General features: G+C 46.2%; 1 protein-coding gene across 1 annotated transcript; it reads left to right on the top strand.

The window, feature by feature from the left end:
• Positions 1 to 804: 804 nt before the first annotated feature.
• LOC308160835 (uncharacterized protein) lies at positions 805 to 20,251 on the top strand (the record flags this gene model as incomplete). Its single annotated transcript, XM_080534771.1, has 22 exons — positions 805 to 1,375; positions 2,073 to 2,123; positions 2,303 to 2,487; positions 2,839 to 3,029; positions 6,548 to 6,737; positions 7,340 to 7,476; positions 7,681 to 7,825; positions 8,174 to 8,267; positions 9,692 to 9,817; positions 9,940 to 10,126; positions 10,588 to 10,757; positions 12,852 to 12,964; positions 13,153 to 13,269; positions 13,844 to 13,978; positions 16,299 to 16,337; positions 17,291 to 17,423; positions 17,665 to 17,817; positions 17,954 to 18,046; positions 18,237 to 18,505; positions 18,765 to 18,898; positions 19,183 to 19,342; positions 19,886 to 20,251. The coding sequence occupies 22 exons, from the start codon at positions 805 to 807 to the stop codon at positions 20,249 to 20,251; spliced, it is 3,759 nt and encodes a 1,252-aa protein (XP_080390897.1).
• Between the last annotated feature and the right edge of the window lie 471 nt (positions 20,252 to 20,722).

Here is a 20,722-nt window from a genome sequence, read left to right as displayed (position 1 = left end):
ACAGCTACTTCCCCCAGGCTAACCAACAGCTACTTCCCCCAGGCTAACCAACAGCTACCTCCCCCAGGCTAACCAACAGCTACCTACTTCCCCCAGGCTAACCAACAGCTACTTCCCCCAGGCTAACCAACAGCTACCTCCCCCAGGCGGTCAGGCTCATGAACAAGCCTACTGTAGACAACTGACTATCATCCACAAGCACATCCCATGCATATGGACTACCTAAGCTTAAGCTCACAGTCACTTTACAACTTGTGTTGTTATTATAGTACATAACATTGGTTCCGCCCTATGTTGTTGTACCCGGAGAACAAAGATGTCTTTGAGGGACTAGGATGCTTGCCTGGTGAGCACAAGATATGTGTGGATGACACAGTGACTCCTGTAGTTCATGCGTGCAGAAAGATTCCATTTGCACTGAGAGACAAACTCAAAGAAGAGCTAGCACGCATGGAAAAGATGGGCGTCATAAAGAAAATAGACGAGCCAACAGATTGGGTGAGCTCACTAGTGGTTGTGCTGAAGCCAAGTGGAGCTCTACGCATATGTCTTGATCCACGGGATCTAAACAGGGCTATAAAGCGTGAGCATTTCAAGCTACCAACAAGAGAAGAGATCATGTCACAGTTTGCTGGTGCTAAATGGTTTAGCAAGCTGGATGCGTCAACAGGCTTCTGGCAGATGAAGCTTGATGAGGCAAGCTCAAAACTATGCACGTTCAACACACCAGAAGGACGGTTTCGCTTTCTGCGTTTACCTTACGGTATTCTGTCTGCGCCAGAAGTTTACCATAAAACAATCCATATGATCTATGAGCACATAGAGGGAGTGGAGACCATGATGGATGACATCATCGTGTGGGGATCCACAAGAGAAGAACATGATGCACGGCTGAGGGAAGTACTGGATCTGACACGCAAGTCCAATCTGAAATTAAACCAGAACAAGTGTGAGTTTGCAGTGAAAAGCCTTACCTTTGTGGGAGATGTGATTTCAGAGCAAGGTGTCAAGCCAGATCCAAGGAAGACGTCAGCCATAATGAACATGGAACGTCCACAGAACAAAGAAGAGGTGAGGAGATTTCTGGGAATGGTCACATATTTGGCTAAATTTATCCCCCAGTTGTCTGCCCAGTCAGCACCACTCAGATGGCTTCTAGAGCAGAAGAACGAGTGGGAATGGTCCCATGAGCAGGAAGAGTGCTTCCATAAGCTGAAGGAGATCTTAACCAAGGAGCCAGTGCTCAAGTTTTATGACCCAGAACGGAGCACTAGGATCTCGGCAGATGCTTCTCAGTACGGCCTAGGGGCAGTACTGCTACAGATGTATGACAACAGCTGGCAGCCCGTAGCCTACGCGTCTCGTGCATTGACAAGTGCTGAAGTTAGATACGCACAAATAGAGAAGGAACTTTTAGCCAGCACATATGCATGTGAACGTTTCCATCAGTACATATATGGAAAGGCTTTTGAAGTGGAAACAGACCACAAGCCCCTAGTATCAATAATGTCCAAGCCCCTCAATGATTGTCCTCTGAGGATTCAGCGACTGTCAATCAGACTGCAGAAATATGACGTGAGAATGGTCTATACACCAGGAAAATTCATGTTTGCTGCTGACACGCTCTCACGCGCAGTCAACAAGATGGAAAGTCCAAATGAACAGAAAAGCGTCGAAATAGAAGCCTATGTTGACATGATTATCACATCACTTCCTGTGTCTGCGGAGCGGACAGAGAAGATCAGGAAAGCAACTGAACTAGACGAGACACTGAAAGAGCTCAAGAAGACCATACTGAAAGGGTGGCCTGTGCAAAAGCGTGATTGCCCAAGTCAGATCCAAGATTACTGGGCATGCAGATCAGAGCTCTCAGTTGCTAAGGACATTGTCTTCAAAGGAAGCAGGTTTGTCATCCCGTCATCCATGCGCAAGGAAATGCTGCAGAAAGTGCATGAGGGACATTTGGGTGAGGAAAAATGTAAACGTAGAGCGCGTGAAGTAATGTACTGGCCAAGGGTCAACCAAGACATCAGCCACACCACAGCTGCATGTGAAATATGTCTCACCTACAGGTCCAAACAACAAGCAGAGCCGCTCATGCCCCACCCTGTACCTGATCGCCCGTACCAGAAGGTCGGAGTGGATTTGTTTGACTGTAACGGTAAAAGCAACATTGTAGTCACAGATTACTTCTCCAACTACCCGGAAGTTGCAACACTGCAGTCAACATCCAGCAGAACAGTCATAGCCTACCTTAAAACAGTCTTTGCGAGACATGGAGTTCCCTGTGAGGTGTTTTCAGATAACGGGCCACAGTTTTCCAGCAGCGAGTTTGCTGGTTTTGCAGAGGACTGGGGTTTTCACCATGCCACCTCAAGCCCTAACTACCCGAGATCCAATGGGCTCGCAGAGAGTTCAGTCAAGGTTGTCAAGGCTCTCATGAAGAAGGCTCAAGATGGACAGGAGGAGTTCCAGAGGAGTCTGATGGTATACAGGAGTGCCCCTTTGGAAAATGGTTTGTCCCCAGCCCAGATGCTGATGGGAAGGCGCTTACGCACTAACCTTCCTATCCATGAGAACCTGTTGACACCTGTAGGAGCGCACACAATGAGGACAAGGAAACAAGAACAAAAAGAGAAACACAAGTTGCAACATGACAAGAAGGCAAAACGCTTACCAAGCCTCAAGCCAGGCGATACAATCCGTATCCTGGATCACACAAAAGGCACATGGAGGCAAGGAGGATGCGTGCAAAGAGAAGTTGCACCACGCTCATACCTGATCCGGACAGACCATGGTGCAGCTCTGAGACGAAATCGTGTGGATCTAAGACCACAGGTAACGGTCCCAGAGACAGATTCTCAACAACAAAGCACTGCAGAAGTGTTAGATGCTCCCAGGAGTGAGCAGTTTGGTCAGAGTTCTCCGGACCGCAGTGACTCCGTCATGCCAAAGGGGGGCAGCACACCCTCTGAGACCTGTTGCAGGCCTAAAAGGACTGTTAAACCTCCTGAGAGACTTATTGCACAGTGCTAAAAACCATGTGGACTGTGGGCATGAGACAGAGTAAAGAAAAGAGGACACTTATTGTTGAGAGTTAAATGTAAATGAAAATGTTTGTTAAAAAAAAAAAAAAAAAAAGTTTGTAAAGAGATATGTGATACATATGCTTATTATTTGAATGCATAGGTTCATGTTTGAAATGCAGGTTTATTATTGGAATGCACAGATTTAAGAACAGTCAGAAACTAATGTTTTGTTATATGACTACAAGAAAAGAACAAGTTGTTTTGTTTTGAAAGAAGGGAAGATGTGTTGTTATTATAGTACATAACATTGGTTCCGCCCTATGTTGTTGTACCCGGACCGGGGGACCGGGGTTAGAGCTACAAAGTGTCTGGAAGACGGATGTGCAACGTGTTATTAAAAGCCAGTTAAGAAACCCCTGCCTGTTTATTCCTAGTTAGGAATACTGGAAACAACAAACATAACACAACTCACTTAAGCTCATAACTCATGTCCTGTACTATTGTCACTTTTCTTTTATCTTGAATAATTTTACTGTCTTACACTTGTGTAATGTGATATGACAATAAACTTGATTGTTCCTCTCTATTCTAGTCTGTGCAGAAGTGAACTGCAGAAGTGAACTGATATAGAGGTTGTTGATCTTCTCTATTCTAGTCTGTGCAGAAGTGAACTCTCTTGAGGAATGGCGGTTGTTCCTCTTCATCCTAGTCTGTTATTTTCAGCATGTGGGTCACGTCAGCAACCTCAACACCAGCAGACACCAATTCTGAATGGAGACGTATGTGGTAGATGGTATCACGCAGTATGGTTATGGGTACCTGGGGACCCTCCCGAGACACTGACACTGGTTGGAAGAGGCATCCCTCAACCTCAAGACTGCATCTTCTTCTGCCCCACCTTATGACGTTGAAAACGCCACATTTCTAATAGCCACGACCAGGCGGCTGGACACCGCCCCGCTCTGGGCTATGAACCGGGTTATGAACCCTGTGATATATATCGGCCTTATATATATCGGCCTTATATACAGTATATCGGATTAGATGCCATATTGATTACACTATTATACAATACAAATCTAACTGTATCATACAACACACACTATTGGTTCCCTCTACAGAACAGCAACAACAACATACGGCAAAACTAATACTAATATACTGTAGCGAACGGGAATCTTCTAGTGTAACTCGCCCCATGCGGGAGTCGAACCCCGACCTCCCACATAACCGACGGCCGCGCTAACCATTAGACCAAGAGAGTTAACTCCCTTGGTGGAGCTGTTAACGGGCCTCATACAGGATCGTTACACTATCCTCACCGTTCGGGAGAGCGTGCCCTCACGCTTCACTATGTCAAGTCCCTCACGTGGACACGCCTCTCCGATGGCCTTCCTTCCATCCCAACTTCTGACACCAGTGTAGCGAACGGGAACTGGTAGTGTAACTCGCCCCATGCGGGAGTCGAACCCCGACCTCCCACATAACCGACGGCCGCGCTAACCATTAGACCAAGAGAGTTAACTCCCTTGGAGGAGCTGTTAACGGGCCTCATACAGGATCGTTACACTATCCTCACCGTTCGGGAGAGCGTGCCCTCACGCTTCACTATGTCAAGTCCCTCACGTGGACACGGCTCTCCGATGGCCTTCCTTCCATCCCAACTTTCTGACACCAGTGTAGCGAACGGGAATCTTCTAGTGTAACTCGCCCCATGCGGGAGTCGAACCCCGACCTCCCACATAACCGACGGCCGTGCTAACTATTAGACCAAGAGAGTTAACTCCCTTGGAGGAGCTGTTAACGGGCCTCATACAGGATCGTTACAATACAGTAGATGCTCCAACAACCTACCTATACCATGACCAAACCACTGAAAACCCCAGCAATTAGCTACAGCGGTTTTTAAATTGTGACAGAGTCTGGTGAAACAGTCCCCAAGTAGGGCAAGGTCATTTTATTTTTTTATTTTTATTGATTATGAAAGTGAGCTTTCGGGGCGCTTAGGTGGCGTAGCGGACTAAGCGCTGACCATGTAACTGCAGGGTTCCCGGTTCGTTTCCGGCCGCGGACATATCCTGCATGTCATCCCTTCTCTCTCTCTCACCCATCCTTCTTGTCAAATCTCTACTGTCTCTGTCACAATAAAAATGAAAATATGAGTTGGACTGCCCCACTCAGAAAAAATTACGTAAAAAAAAAAGAAAAAGAAAGTGAGCTTTCAAATGATGTGCCATACATTGAAATCTGAAAGTAGTTGAATTTCTGTCATCAGTGGAAGTGTGTTGTTGACACAGTGCTCTGAAAAGAGTGCAGAGTGGATAGACCGAAGCACTGGCTTTCAACAACTGGCTTTCAACAACTGGCTTTCAAAAACATGGTAAAAGTGTGGGGGGGTCCAAACTAATCATTTAAAAAAGTGGGTGGGACTTGTCCCTGATATAACTATGCCTGATATAATGGCTGTGACGCCATGCTGAGGTGAATCTTTACAGGTGGACTTCTCAAAAGGTTACTAGTGTGAGAGAGGGAGAGGAAGAACAAGAGAGAGCGATCCAACCACGGTCAACCAACTACCCTGAGGAGGTATTTGATATTTGAATATATTACTTGATGCAAATTACTGATTGTAGAATACTGTATCACAACTGGCTAATTTAAGATGTAATATGTATTTCCATCAAGACAATCCTTTTCATGTAAAATTGTACTTGCTTCTTTTAACCAAAATAATGGTTTCCTGTAACTGATGCTTTATCAAAATGGATTGTCTTTCCATTTATCAGCTCAGTATTTGTTTTGAGGACACACTATCTTCCTTATCTTTATTTTGTGGTAGAATGACGTATCACCATGGAACACAGTGGGGAATGTGATTGATAATAAGCAATATTTTTTTTTATAACTTTGTATGTTTGGATAACTAATTTAACTAATTTATAATATAATGAACATTGGCATTTCATTGAATTTACACATATGTGACAACCATTTGAGATGTGATACCAGTGGTTCAAAACTTGTTACATAAAGATGTATAAAAATGTAATGAGGACTGGTTGAATTCAATTGACAAATGGCTAAGCCTATCAATCTATTCTGACTTGGTTAGCTTACGAAACATGTTTTTGACCATGCCAACAAGCTGTTTCCAGTTGCAATAATAGCCTACCCTATTTTGGGTAAAATATGTTTTTATTGTGTTAATTGTTGATATACCTAGTGTTATTGACCTAGGTGTACTGTAGGTGTGGGCTAATGTGATATATGGACAGAAACACATACTTTTCTATGAACGATTCTCTCACAAAATCATGGCGAACCATAGTTTAACACCTCACCTACCTCTGAGGGGCACATTGGGTCACTACAAAGACATGCCAATACAGGGGCTGGTCACGCACGCACACAAGCACACACACACACACACACACACACACACACACACACACACACACACACACACACACACAATGGTGAAGAGTCATAATGTCATTCTCTCATTCCCTCTCTCACAGTCCAATGTCTGTGTCACCCCTTGTGGGCGTGGCCCTACTGGCTGCGGTTCTATCAGGCGCGAGCGCGTTTGTCTCTATTGGTGGCAACGACGCCACACATGTTAGCATCACGAGGGAGGCGTTGCTGCAGAAGTTGACGGAGGTGTGTCGCACCATCGCTGTGTCAGAGGACCGGGAGTTCAACCCCACGGTAAGAACAACACACACATACACACATACACACACACACACACACACACACACACACACATTTCATTGTCATTGAATGGTTGTGTTTGAGAGAGATAAGTGTTTTTTGGTAGTCTCATATTTTTCAGTTTTAATTGAACAGAGACAGTAGAGAAAGACAGGAAAGTTAGGATGAGAGGGCATGTCAGCAGGGCATGGGTTATGTGTGCACTGTAGGCTATGGTGCTAGACCACTGGACCACCCCAGGCCATGAGATAAGCGTGTTTATATGTACTTGTGTGTGTAAGTATGTGTGTGTGTGTGTGTGTGTGTGTGTGTGAGTGTGTGTGTGTGTGTGTGTGTGTGTGTGTTTGGAGTGTGTAAATGTGAATGGCATGCAACCCTTTGCCTAAAAAGCTGGTTACAGTATTACAGCATACCTGATTCAGCAGGCCTACCGCCGGCCTTGGTGATGTTACACGCTTCAAAGTGTTTGTCAGGAACAGATAGGCACCCACGGGCTGGAAAAAAAACCACAAACAAATCAGACACACATTTTTGACGACATAATTTTGTCAATTGTAGGAGGCCTGTCAGAAATCTCATGAAACGTTTCCCACCAGGGTTCCTCAGGCGAGGAGCTGATCCAAGCTTGCCTGGGTCCCACGGCCACCGGAGAGGTGTCAGCAGCCAAATTCCGCGAGGCGCTGAATGATATCTACGTTCAGAACGGACGGGTGGACCGGGACTTCGTCAACAGGTGTCCGAATGCTACTCAGAGATAACACAGTACTACTTACTAGTCTGGTCCTACATTTACTAGTCTGGACCACCTCTACTAGTCTGGTTTATCTTCTATTTGTAGCTTATGTTCTTCAGTAATAGCCTACTTCTATATTCTAATAGTTATACCATATTCCTCTATGACATTCTTAAAAAAAAAATACTATACATTATATTCCAGTCCTCCCCACCACTTCAACTCCGAGGCCTTTGCCCAGGGTAGGGGCCTGATCACTGAGGGAGTCGCCAGCATCAAGGCCAACATCCGCAATGAGAACTTCCAGGCTGCCAGAGAGGCACTGGGGAGAGTCCTGCACACACTACAGGTATCAGAAGTAGAGGACGAGAGCAGGAGGCTAAAAGAGAGGAGAGGGGGGAGGGGAGGAAGAAGGGAAGGAGAAGAAAGAAGGAAACGAAGAGAGATAGAGAAAGAGGGGAGATGAGGGGATGAGGGGATGAGGGGCAATTTACAGGATGGGAGGAAACCACCAGGTGAAAGAAAGAGAGAGAGCTGAGAATGAGTAGCCAAAGGAGGGGGAAAGGGAAGAGGAGAAAGAGAACATTATCTCAGACGTGTTTTCGAGTGGTGAACTGATGCTTTGATCTGTGCTTCAGGTAACTGTTTCCCAAGCCAATGATGAGTCTGTGTGCTGAATCCATGTCTCTGCTTCCAGGACTTCTACAGCCACAGTAACTGGGTGGAGCTGGGAAACACACAGCCATACGTCAATCTCATCCGTCCAGATCTCCCCCTGGAAAACCTGACAGGTGTGTGTGTGTGTGTGTGTGTGTGCTATATGTGTATATTCGAGAGAAAGAGAAGAGAGGGCATGTGAGGGAAGGAGAAGGGTGTTGTGAGATAAAGACTTGGTTTAAGGTGAAGACTTGAGAAATTCTGTGCCGCCTCTTTCCAGCGGTTATGAAGTGATTATAGGCTTATTATTATAATTATACGAACACAGCACATACGCAGATCAGAGCACAGGGTCAGCCGTAGTCCGGCGCCCCTGAAACAATTAGGGGTAAAGTGCTTTGTACAGGCGCACCTTAGATAAGATGCCAGCCATCAGCTCACAACTCACAATCCAGTCATCAGCTCACCTCCAGCTCCCTCCTGGGGAGGGGTTTACTGACCGGCCGCTCTAACCTCTCTAGGCTACCTGCCACCCCAGGCAACATGTGTTCAGTATACTTTGCGTGTGAAGGTGACTCTGTGTGTGAGTTTCTGACTGTCCAGTTCAATACAAGCACACCTTTAGACAACTCTACAACACCAAGATTAGATCAATCCTTTCTTTTGAAGATGCTGAGGTTCTGATCCATTCTTTTGTGACATCCAGATTAGATTATTGTAATGTCCTTTTGTCGGGATTGCCAAGAAAGAGCTTCCATGGCATACAAATGGTCCAAAATGCTGCAGCTCGCATTTTGACTGGGTCCAAGAAATACGATCATATTTCACCAGTGCTGGCCTCCCTTCATTGGCTCCCTGTCCATGTTAGAGCGGATTTCAAGTTGCTCCTGCTAACTTACAAAGCTATAAATGGCACCGCTCCTTCTTATTTAAAGGACCTTCTCGTCCCATATGTGCCCTCAAGGGCTCTGCGCTCACAAGGCTCTGCCCTGCTCACTATTCCTAGGGTTAGAAGAAAGACAATCGGTGAGCGTGCGTTCTCTTTCCGGGCACCAACTCTCTGGAACCGTCTTCCACTTGATATCAGACAGGCAGAATCAGTGGAAGTGTTTAAAAATAAGCTAAAGACCCACCTGTTTTGTGTTGTCTACATGTCATAGGCTGTTCTTTGTGCTGTTGTAATTTATGTGTGTTTTTAAATTGAAATAGTTGTTTTTAAATTTGTTTAACATTTTTGTTTTTACCTATTATATTTGTGGTGCGAAATTGTGTGTTTTTAAAATTGAAATAGCTGTTTTTATATAGTCTAAAATGTGTTGTTTTTTACTTATTGTACTTGTAAAGCACTTTGACGGAAAGTGCTATATAAATAAAGTTATTATTATTATTATTATTATTACCTGAACACAGTACAACTCTACTACACCTGACAGTACATCCAAGCTTGTTGTTTGGAGTACTTGTGCGTTGGTTTCATAGATGTCTGCTGTAGACATCGTTTGAACATTGTGTCGAGGTCCCGCAGACGTTGTTTGAGCATTACGTGTCGGTTCTGTAGACGTGGACACCCCAACCTGCAGTGACTGTGCAGTGACCGGCCCCAATTCCATCCTGTCCACCATCTTGGCTCAGAAGAAGCTCACCTCAGGGTACATGGGGATAGTCTCACCTGCTAAGCCTCAAGGTAGGGTCTTACACTGTAGTGACCTCACACATACAGATACACACACACACACACACACTCACTCACTCACATATACACACACGCGCGCACACACCCACACACACACACCTCTCCTCTCACAGGGAAGTGCAGTCACGGCGGTGTGGACGACCTGAGTAGCTCCGTGGCGCCTCATGGGGGGATCAACAAAGACGACCGTCGCCCTGAAAACGTGGCCCTGTACACCGCTGCCGTCACCATGGCAACCAACGCCACCCTGCAGCTGCTGGAAGATATCCGGGTCACCGCCGGCGATGACGAATACCTACGGTAACGGCTACACATGGTAACAACTACCTATGGTTAGAACTTCCCATGGTTATAACTATCTACGGTAACAATTACCTACGGTTAGAACTACCCATGGTTAGAACTACCTACCTATTAGATTAGATTTATTGTCCCCAGGGGGAAATTCATTTTCACACCACTGTACAGTATACATACAACACCGAATAACACAGACAACAAACAGACAGTACTACACATGACAGATACACTACACAAGTACACACACTCAGCGCGGTCTATTATTTAAGGCAATTTAAGGTTCTATGGTTAGAACTACCTACGGTATGGAGGGGAGTTTAGGTCGGAGGGCGATGCTGTAAAGCACCAAAGCACTGTTATGAATATTGCGAAAGCAGTGAGTAATTTGCTTGAGTAAGTTCCCAAGCATGCATGATTCTTATTCTCTCTTTCTCTTTCTATCTTTCCCTTTCTCCCACCAGACTCATGGGTATAGTGCGCTCATCAGTTGTGTGTTTCGTGATTGACACCACGGGCAGTATGAGAGATGACATCGCTGAGGCCAAGAGGGTCGTCTATGAAATCATTGACAGCAAGAAAGGAACACAGGACGAGCCTTCACAGTACATCCTAGTCCCCTTCAACGACCCAGGTAAGGGCACTATGTCCCCTCATACAACACCCTAGACAAGGGTGACCACCACACTACATCCTAGTCCCCTTCATGACCACACCACACCCTAGTCCCCTTCATGACTCCACCATGCAATAGTCCCCTTCATGACCACACCACACCCTAGTCCCCTCCATGACCCCACCACACAATAGTCCCCTTCATGACCACACCACACCCTAGTCCCCTTCATGACCCCACCACACAATAGTCCCCTTCATGACCTCACCACACCCTAGTCCCCTTCATGACTCCACCACGCAATAGTCCCCTTCATGACCACACCACACCCTAGTTCCCTTCATGACCCCACCACACAATAGTCCCCTTCATGACCACACCACACCCTAGTTCCCTTCATGACCCCACCACACAATAGTCCCCTTCATGACCACACCACACCCTAGTCCCCTTCATGACCACACCACACCCTAGTCCCCTTCATGGCCACACCACACCCTAGTCCCCTTCATGACCACACCACACCCTAGTCCCTTTCATGACTCCACCACGCAATAGTCCCCTTCATGACCCCACCACACAATAGTCCCCTTCATGACCCCACCACACAATAGTCCCCTTCATGACCACACCACACCCTAGTCCCCTTCATGACACCACCACGCAATAGTCCCCTTCATGACACCACCACCACACCCTAGTCCCCTTCATGACCCCACCACACCCTAGTCCCCTTCATGACACCACCACACCCTAGTCCCCTTCATGACTCCACCACGCAATAGTCCCCTTCATGACACCACCACACCCTAGTCCCCTTCATGACACCACCACACCCTAGTCCCCTTCATGACACCACCACACCCTAGTCCCCTTCATGACACCACCACACCCTAGTCCCCTTCATGACACCACCACACCCTAGTCTCCTTCATGACCACACCACACCCTAGTCCCCTTCATGACCACACCACACCCTAGTCCCCTTCATGATTCCACCACGCAATAGTCCCCTTCATGACACCACCACACCCTAGTCCCCTTCATGACACCACCACACCCTAGTCCCCTTCATGACTCCACCACGCAATAGTCCCCTTCATGACACCACCACACCCTAGTCCCCTTCATGACCACACCACACCCTAGTCCCCTTCATGACTCCACCACGCAATAGTCCCCTTCATGACACCACCACACCCTAGTCCCCTTCATGACACCACCACACCCTAGTCCCCTTCATGACTCCACCACGCAATAGTCCCCTTCATGACACCACCACACCCTAGTCCCCTTCATGACCACACCACACCCTAGTCCCCTTCATGACTCCACCACGCAATAGTCCCCTTCATGACACCACCACACCCTAGTCCCCTTCATGACACCACCACACCCTAGTCCCCTTCATGACTCCACCACGCAATAGTCCCCTTCATGACACCACCACACCCTAGTCCCCTTCATGACCACACCACACCCTAGTCCCCTTCATGACTCCACCACGCAATAGTCCCCTTCATGACACCACCACACCCTAGTCCCCTTCATGACACCACCACACCCTAGTCCCCTTCATGACTCCACCACACCCTAGTCCCCTTCATGACTCCACCACGCAATAGTTCCCTTCATGACCCCACTACACCCTAGTCCCCTTCATGACCCCACCACACCCTATTCCCATTCAACAACCCAGTTAAGGCCTTGTATGTCCTCTTGAAATTGTTGAAGAGCCCCGACTGGCCACATGTCGAAGTGTCCTTGGGCAAGACACTGAACCCCCAAAATTGCTCCCAATGAGCGGGCCAGTGCCTTGCATGGTAGCTTGCCACCATTGGTGTGTGAATGGGTGAATGAGAGGCTATTGTAAAGCGCTTTGGAATAAGGAGCTATATTAGTCAGTCCATCTGTTGCAGGCTTATTGTTTCACTTATTTCATTTATTCTACACAGCCCACAACCTGTTCTTAGACCTCCCGTTTGATACTGTTTGTTGTTATTGCAACACACTTTTTCTTATCTTCTATACAAGACTGATCATTCCACGTGTGTGTGTGTGTGTGTGTGTGTGTGTGTGTGTGTGTGTGTGTGTGTGTGTGTGTGTGTGCAGAGTTTGGACCACTGACAAGGACAAGAGACCCTAATGTTATGAAAGCAGAGATCTCTAAGCTCGCAGCTTTCGGAGGCGGAGACGCACCTGAGATGTGCCTATCAGGACTGCAGGTACTTTGTGATTGACATGGATATCTTCCAATCACGTTTTGGGTAAAAGTATTTCCTTGCATCTTGAAGAAATGTTTTACTGCCAGAAGTTCAGATACAAACTGTAACCATCAATAACAAAATAACCTGTATACAATCATCATTAATGGTTCAATCTCGCCATATCTCTCTCTCTCTCTCTCTGACAGTTGGCCCTGACCGGTGCGCCTGCCTCTTCTGACATCTATGTATTCACAGACGCCTCGGCTAAAGACATCGCCCTGAAGGACACCATCATCGCCCTGATGAGGAGCACCAAGTCAACAGTGAGCACAAAAAAACTCCCTGACTTATATTGTCCCTCTCCATCTCTTTCAATGAATACTGGTACAAGTAAACATGTTGTCCTCCACGATTTATGTAGCGCCCCTCGTGTGAATTGGTGACAATTAGTCAAACACATGACTGAAACTACACATGTTATTTGTTTCATTATCAGTCTTGCTTCTTACAGCTTTTTATTTGAAGGCGGTCAACGGATTTGAGAGAGGCTGAAAAGTTGCCGGAGTTTGTAGTGCTTATTTGATTTGACAGTATTATTTTAAAACAAGTCAGTTGGCCAGAATGCTCGGTCTGAGGAGTGATAGTGATAACAATTCTATCGTTTTAGCCAAACCATCACAGATGAATCGGCAACATTTCAACTCCTAACTATCTCTATGGCAGGATGCATAATTCACGCAAGTTTCGTCAAAATTGTCCGAGTGGTGTCGGAGACAAAGCGTGACATACGAACGACCAGAATTTTGTGACAGATTTTATACAAATGGACAGAGACTAATCCTTAATCATCGGGATAAATAATCAAGGATTGTTGAATTTCAAACATTCTTCCCACAGGTGTCGTTTTTCATGACCGATGTCCTGAGGAGGCGACGTTCGGTTGAAGCCGTGACAGGTTTCCAGACGTACAGGGACCTGGCTCTGGCCTCCGGGGGTCAGGCCATCCGGGTGTCCAAGGCCAACCTGCGCCAGGCCATTGATTGATTGATTGAAAACTTTATTAGAAGATTTGCAGAAGTAGGTACATGAAAGTACATATTACATACAAGGTCAACTAACAGGATAAAAACCCAAGAAAGCCACTGGCTTATTTCAATTGGGGTCCTTGATTCTCAATTCATCGTTACATGTAAGACAGACAAAAAAGCTAGTACTATCTACAAGATAATACAGACAAATAACTATTACTATCTACAAGATAAACACACATCCATCATGGGAAGAACAATACAACAAAACATAAGGTATGTACAGCGGGTAGGACAGGTGGGGACATACACCACAGGTGGGGGCGGGGGACAAAACACAAAGTATGTACAGTGGGTAGTTCGGGTCTTTTAATCTGATTTTTGATTTAGAGGGTCCAGTTACGGATTGCAGCCTCCTGTAAATGTTTTTTGAGAGTGGTTTTGAAGGTGGGCAGTGTTTTGCACTCCTTTAAGATTATAGGAAGGGCGTTCCACATTTTTACTGCATAGTTTGCAAACGAGTTTAACCCCTTGTTTGTGGTGCAACGCGGTTGAACGTGGTTCGTGGAGCTTCCTCTGGTGTTGTATGTGTGGACGTTGTTCACTTTTTGGAAGTATGTTGACAGGTACTTGGGTGTCTTTGTGGTGTAGCGTATCTTGAAGACCAGGCCCAGTGCAAGCTGCTGCACTCTGTCAACTACTCGTAGCCAATCAAGGCTCAAAAAATGAGCAGCGGTTAGATGTGTCCTAGGGTTGAGACCTAGCAGAAGCCTAACCAGTTTATTTTGGGCTGTCTGGAGTCTTGTTTTATGGGCCTTTGTGGTTCTATAGTACCATGATGTTACGGCATAGTCGAAGTGACATTGAATGAGAGCTCCTGATAGGGTCCTCAGTGTGTTTTTACTGACAAGTGAGGATATCCTGTACAAGAATCTAGTTCTATGGTTAACTTTTTTGATTACTTTTGCTGCCATTTTATCTCCGGAAAGATTTGCCTCTAAGATGGAGCCCAGGTATGTAATATCCTCTTTTCTTGTGATATTAATGTTACCCACTTTTATTTTAAAATGTTCAGCCTTTCTGAGTTTAGATGGGGATCCGTATAGGATGGTTTCAGTTTTACCTAGGTGTATTGATAGTTTATTGTCAGCTAGCCAGATGCAGATTCTACTCAGTTCAGTGCTTAGCGCTTTTTCCACCTGCAATATGTCCCTGTCAGAGACCAGCAGAGCCGAGTCATCCGCGAACAGGAATAAATTGCAATCACATGCTGATGACATGTCATTCACATATATTAGGAACAGTAAAGGTCCCAAAATGCTTCCTTGTGGAACGCCGCAGGTCACTGGGAGGGGGGGGGACAGTGTTCCGTTCACACTAACCACCTGTTCCCTCCCCTCTAAGTAGGATTGCATCCAGCTCACCGATGTTCTATCGAACCCTATTGCTTTCAGTTTATCTAACAATATGTGGTGATCTACTGTGTCGAAGGCCTTCTGGAGGTCCAGCATGACCATGCCGCAGTACTTGCCCGAGTCCACCTCATGGTTGATGTGGTCGTTCAAATAGAGAAGGCATGTGTCAGTGGAATGGGATGTTCTGAATCCTGATTGAAATTCATACATCAGCTTTTTTTCGGTAAGGTACCTATCGACCTGTTCATAAACTATTTTTTCCATAAGTTTCGAGATGGAATTAAGAATAGAAACAGGTCGGTAGTTGCCTGGGTCTAATTTGCTTCCTTTTTTATACAGTGGGGTTACCCTTGCTATTTTAAAGTCAAGGGGGACGTGTCCCTGTTTGATGGAGAGGTTTATTATGTGGGTGATGATTGGGGTAATGGAGGCAGCTGAGTCTTTTAGAAATCTGGCTGGAATATTGTCATGGCCCGTGGCCTTTTCTGAGTGTAGAGCGCCTAGCTTTTTAAACACCTCATCGTTTGACACCATGGAGAGTTTAAAATCATCATTGCGTACACCCAGTTTATTGTAGAACTCACGGATGTGCTCTACACCATAACGCCCTGAGTGGGGTGGTAGATTGTTAACTAATTTAGTGGCTATGGTTGTAAAGAAAGTGTTTAAGCACTTAGCCACATCCAGCTTGTCTGTAAGGAGAGAATCACCAGATTTGATGCTGATGTTTGTAGACCTGGTTTTGAGTTTTTGACTGCAACCTAGTTGGCTATTAAGTAGCTTCCAAAGGTCACGTGGTTTGTTTAAGTTTTCTTCTATTTTGTTATCGAGGTATTCTTTCTTAGCAGATTTGGTCATGGTAATTACCTGATTGCATAGTTTGTTGCATTGTTTTTTAATTTTCTCAAAGTGGGTGACATCATCCTCGACACCTCAACCTCCGCTCTGGTGAGATGGCGGACATTTTGTTTCTCTCCATAACGCAGGAATATACTATAATGATTCCGTTGACAACAATACGTAGGCAGATCAATTATTATTATATAGTAGTGTGATGAAAAACCTACCAATTAATAAAAACATGAGTGATCAATGATAGAACACAAGTTATGATTATGAACGCAGGGATGCATTTATCAATAGTGTAGGGATTTTATCAAAAGTGATGGTCTTGAAGATACAGATGACAAACGACAGACTCAGAGATCTCTTTCTTAGTTTAATGAATACGACCGGTCGGGAAGAAGTATAGGGTACAGTCTTCAAAGTATAAAGTCCACATACATGAGTTTATATAGTCTTCAGAGACAAAGAACTGTTATTCAGCCTATAGGATTTGTACACGCTCAATTACATAAGCATCCTATATGAATATTAAGCAGTATGGTTCGAGGCCGTTAGGTAACACACAGAAACTGGACACTGAGACACTTTAGGTCAAAGCTCACCTTAAAGTGGTCGTAACTATCTAGTAAAGTAATGGTCTGTCTTAGGGCTCTTACTAAGAACAGATAATAGAGGACCCCAAGAAGAAGTCCAACCACAGTTCAACGACATAAATAAAGATTATCAACTTACTAGGGAGAGTGAGCATGTGAAACCACTTAATGACTTATGTACTCGACTACTCATTATACAAAATACATTATTTAGTGTTTAATGAAATATAACAAAACTAAAACTAGATAAATACACAGCTTAACTTTCAGCCATTACCCATCATTAGTGAAAACTTCCCCTTCGTAAGATAACATGTATTACGGTAGTTGTGTTACCATTACAGCACAGCATTAATCTAATGAACAAGTCCTTTAACTCTGCTCTAATGCATATTCCTCAACTACTATATCACTCACCTCTTTTTTCCTCTCTCACTCTCTCACTCCTCTCTCCCTCCACAGGTGACAGTTCTGCAGCGGGTGAGGAGCCCTGGGCAAGACGAGACATTCTCCTTCCTGTTGGACGAGTCTTTGAAGAACGTGACACTCTACATGACAGGAACCGAGCTCCTCTTCACCCTCCGCAACCCCTCAGGTAATGGTACACCTGCCCTGCTCCGGAGAGAAGTTGCTCTATGTTGGAACTCCAGATAGACGTTCACCCTACCTAAACCAATACTTCAACCATTATGGGGAGTGAGGGAGTGGGCTTATCAGTGTGTAAGGCAAGCATCACATTACACCAGAGGACAGGACTGGTATGGATGTGTTTTATACTTGCCTGTCGAGTGAGTGTGTTGGACTGATGTCCTGAGATCTCACCCTCATCCCTCCAGGTGTCCTCCAGAGTCACAACGAGGTGAGCGGCAAACTGGGGACGATTCAGACCGTTGGGAACCTGCATAGAGTCCGTCTGAACTCAGACAAGCAGAACGGCATGTGGCAAATCAGCATTGACTCCACACAGCCCTACACTCTGAAAGTCACAGGTGAGCTGTAGTTGAGACGCAGGCCCAGGTCTACTGTGGGTCAGTTATGTTGTCAAGCCATGTAAAACTTTGTGATGAAGAAGAATGAAGTCTTGACTGTGTGTGTGTGTGTGTGTGTGTGTGTGCATCACTCCAGGTCAGAGTACCATCACCTTCATATATGACTTTGTGGAGGCCTTCAAGGGGCCTCACCCAGGGTATGTCCCCATCGCTGGCCGTCCACAAGCAGGTAGACACAATAGACATAATCTAAAATAATCTATAAAATGTGTGTTTGCTGTCATAAACTGTTATCAAAATGTACGTTAATGTCATTGTCTGTTAATTACAATCATGTCAATTACATCCAAACCCTTATTTTCTCTGTTTCCCTCCCTCCTTTTCTCTTTTCCCCTCCCTCGTTTTCCCTTTCTCCATAGGTACACCGGTCACTCTGTTGCTTTCGGTGATGGGCAGGAAGGGGCCACAATCTGTGAAGGTGGGGGAGGTCGCCCTGGTGACAGTGTCGGGGTCAGAGGTCATCAGTGGCATCGTGGGCGACATGGGCAATGGTGACATCCTGGTTACCATAATCGAGGTCCCGGCAGGAGAGTTTGTGGTCCTGCTGAAGGGAAGTGATGTCGTCTCTTCTAGTGAGTTCCAGAGGCAGTCCACCACCCAGATGTCTGTCTCCAAGGTGGTGATCAAGGTAAACAGCACTTCCTGTTAATAAACTTCTTTAAGGGACTATGGTCATATTCATAGAACATACTGCATCAGAATACTGCGTATCAGAATAATACTCTAAACTGCCAAAACCACCACTATAGTATACAGTATATATAGTATATATTTACTTTCGGCGAATACAGAAATTTTACAATATTAAAGTTTACACACAAATCGACTTCAGGTTATTCAGTTGAACTGCTCTCTCCTCAGTGTCTGACCCTCTCTCCTCCTGCTAGGCTGTTGTTGATAGGTCCATGGAACCTGGCAAGGCCTTCACTCTTCCCTTCACCGTAGAAACCAAGACCACTAGAGGCGCCTGTGTCATCACTGTCAAAAACGACAAAGACTTTGCCATGGCCTACCCAGCCAGGTGGGTGTGAATGTTACAACATCTACAGTACTGAACACACAATGCTTTTCTGTGCTGGTCTAGTATGTTTGTAGGGAACTCTCTGACTTTATTTGTATTGTAGCTGGCTGAAACAACTCTAATGCACACAAAACACAAACCAAGTCCATTTCTTGTATTCAATCGTATGGGATTAATCTAAAATGTAATCGTACCAAGTAATCAGACCCCCTTTGCCACTGTTTTCGCTGTTCTCTATGCTAGGCTAAATGTAACACTAACTCACTCCACCTCTCTCGTGGCAGCCTCCCCTTGATGACTGACGGCAGCGCCAACGGTACGGTGACCCTCACGGCGCCCGCCAACACTTCCTCGGGCACGGACGTCACCCTGACCATCGAGGCAAAGTCCCCCGGCGCCACCGACTTTAACTACGCCGTGCTGAGACTCTCCGTGGTCTCCAAGGTAACCTGACATGGGCTGGTAGGGAGGGCTGGCCTATGGAGCGTGTTCTCACACTCTAAAGTCGCTTCCTTTCCTCCATTACCTCCTTTTCCTGATTTAAAGTCTCACTTGGATCAGACTTTTTAAATTGTGAATCTGACGGCACACCCAGTGCAATCTGGGAATGACAAGTGCTTGCATCTGGTGAATTTGACAATTGTCACTGTAGATGAATATAATAAATAATAATAATTCATAACATTTATATAGCGCTTTTCCGAGGCTCAAAGACGCTGACAATATGGGAGAAACAAATATAGGGGAGTTAAGGAGGCGATTGAAATGGAGGGGGGGAGGGGGGTCGGTTCAAACAGATGAATGTTTTTAACCATATAATTGAATGCACACTGCTCACTTGTACAATAATGGCATTGGAAACCTCTTCAGCTAACTCCAAGTCGGATTGTGGGTCCAGGTTCCTTCTGATCTGGGCCGTGATGATCAGACAGGAAACTGTCAATACCAGCAATATTAAGCTGTATAACTCTTGCGATCTCTCTCCAGATCACAGACTTCACCCGCCCCCAGTGTCAGGTGGTCAGTGTAACGGCTGACTGTCCAGCTGACTGCAGCCTGGCCAGCTGGGAGCTCTCTGCCAACCTGACGGACGGAACCGGGACGGGCATCGAAGCGATCGACCTCCACGTCGGCAGCGGAACCCTCACCCTCACCCCCTTGAGCAGCCCCGTGGTCCAGGCCACCTACAACGCCTCCTGCTGCTCTGAGACGGTGGAGCTGGTGGCCCGGGACAGAGTCGGGAACGTAGGCAACTGTTACTACTCCATCACCCGCTCTGCAGGCCCGGCCCCCCTGATCCTGTCCCTCCCACTGTGGGCGTGTCTGCTGGTCTCCGTCCTCACGCGTCCTTGAAACCGTATTTTATTTTTTTTATTTTTTATAAATATATAAAATGTTTTTATGATGATTTCTTGTATCTGTTCTGTGTGGACCCCAGGAAGAGTAGTTGATGCTTTGCATCAGCTAATGGGGATCCTAATAAATCAAATCAAATCAAACCTTAATGCCCCTAATGTAAAAACGCCACTGATACAGACAGTTGTTGCAAACAGTCTCCTCTCCTCTCCTCTCCTCCCCTCTCCTCTCCTCCCCTCTCCTCTCCTCTCCTCCCCTCCCTTCTCCTCCCCTCTCCTCTCCTCACCTCCTCTCCTCTCCTCTCCTCCCCTCTCCTCCCGTCTCCTCTCCTCCCCTCTCCTCTCCTCCCCTCCCTTCTCCTCTCCTCCCCTCCTCCCCTCTCCTCTCCTCCCCTCCCTTCTCCTCTCCTCCCCCCCCTCCCCTCCTCCCCTCCTCTCCTCCCCTCCCCTCCTCCCCTCTCCTCTCCTC

Source organism: Nansenia antarctica, assembly GCF_963989245.1.
Source record: "Nansenia antarctica genome assembly, chromosome: 6".
NCBI lineage: Eukaryota > Metazoa > Chordata > Actinopteri > Argentiniformes > Microstomatidae > Nansenia > Nansenia antarctica.
The sequence above is the reverse complement of the archived record's forward strand: the minus strand, read 5'-3'. Positions and strand labels throughout refer to the sequence as shown.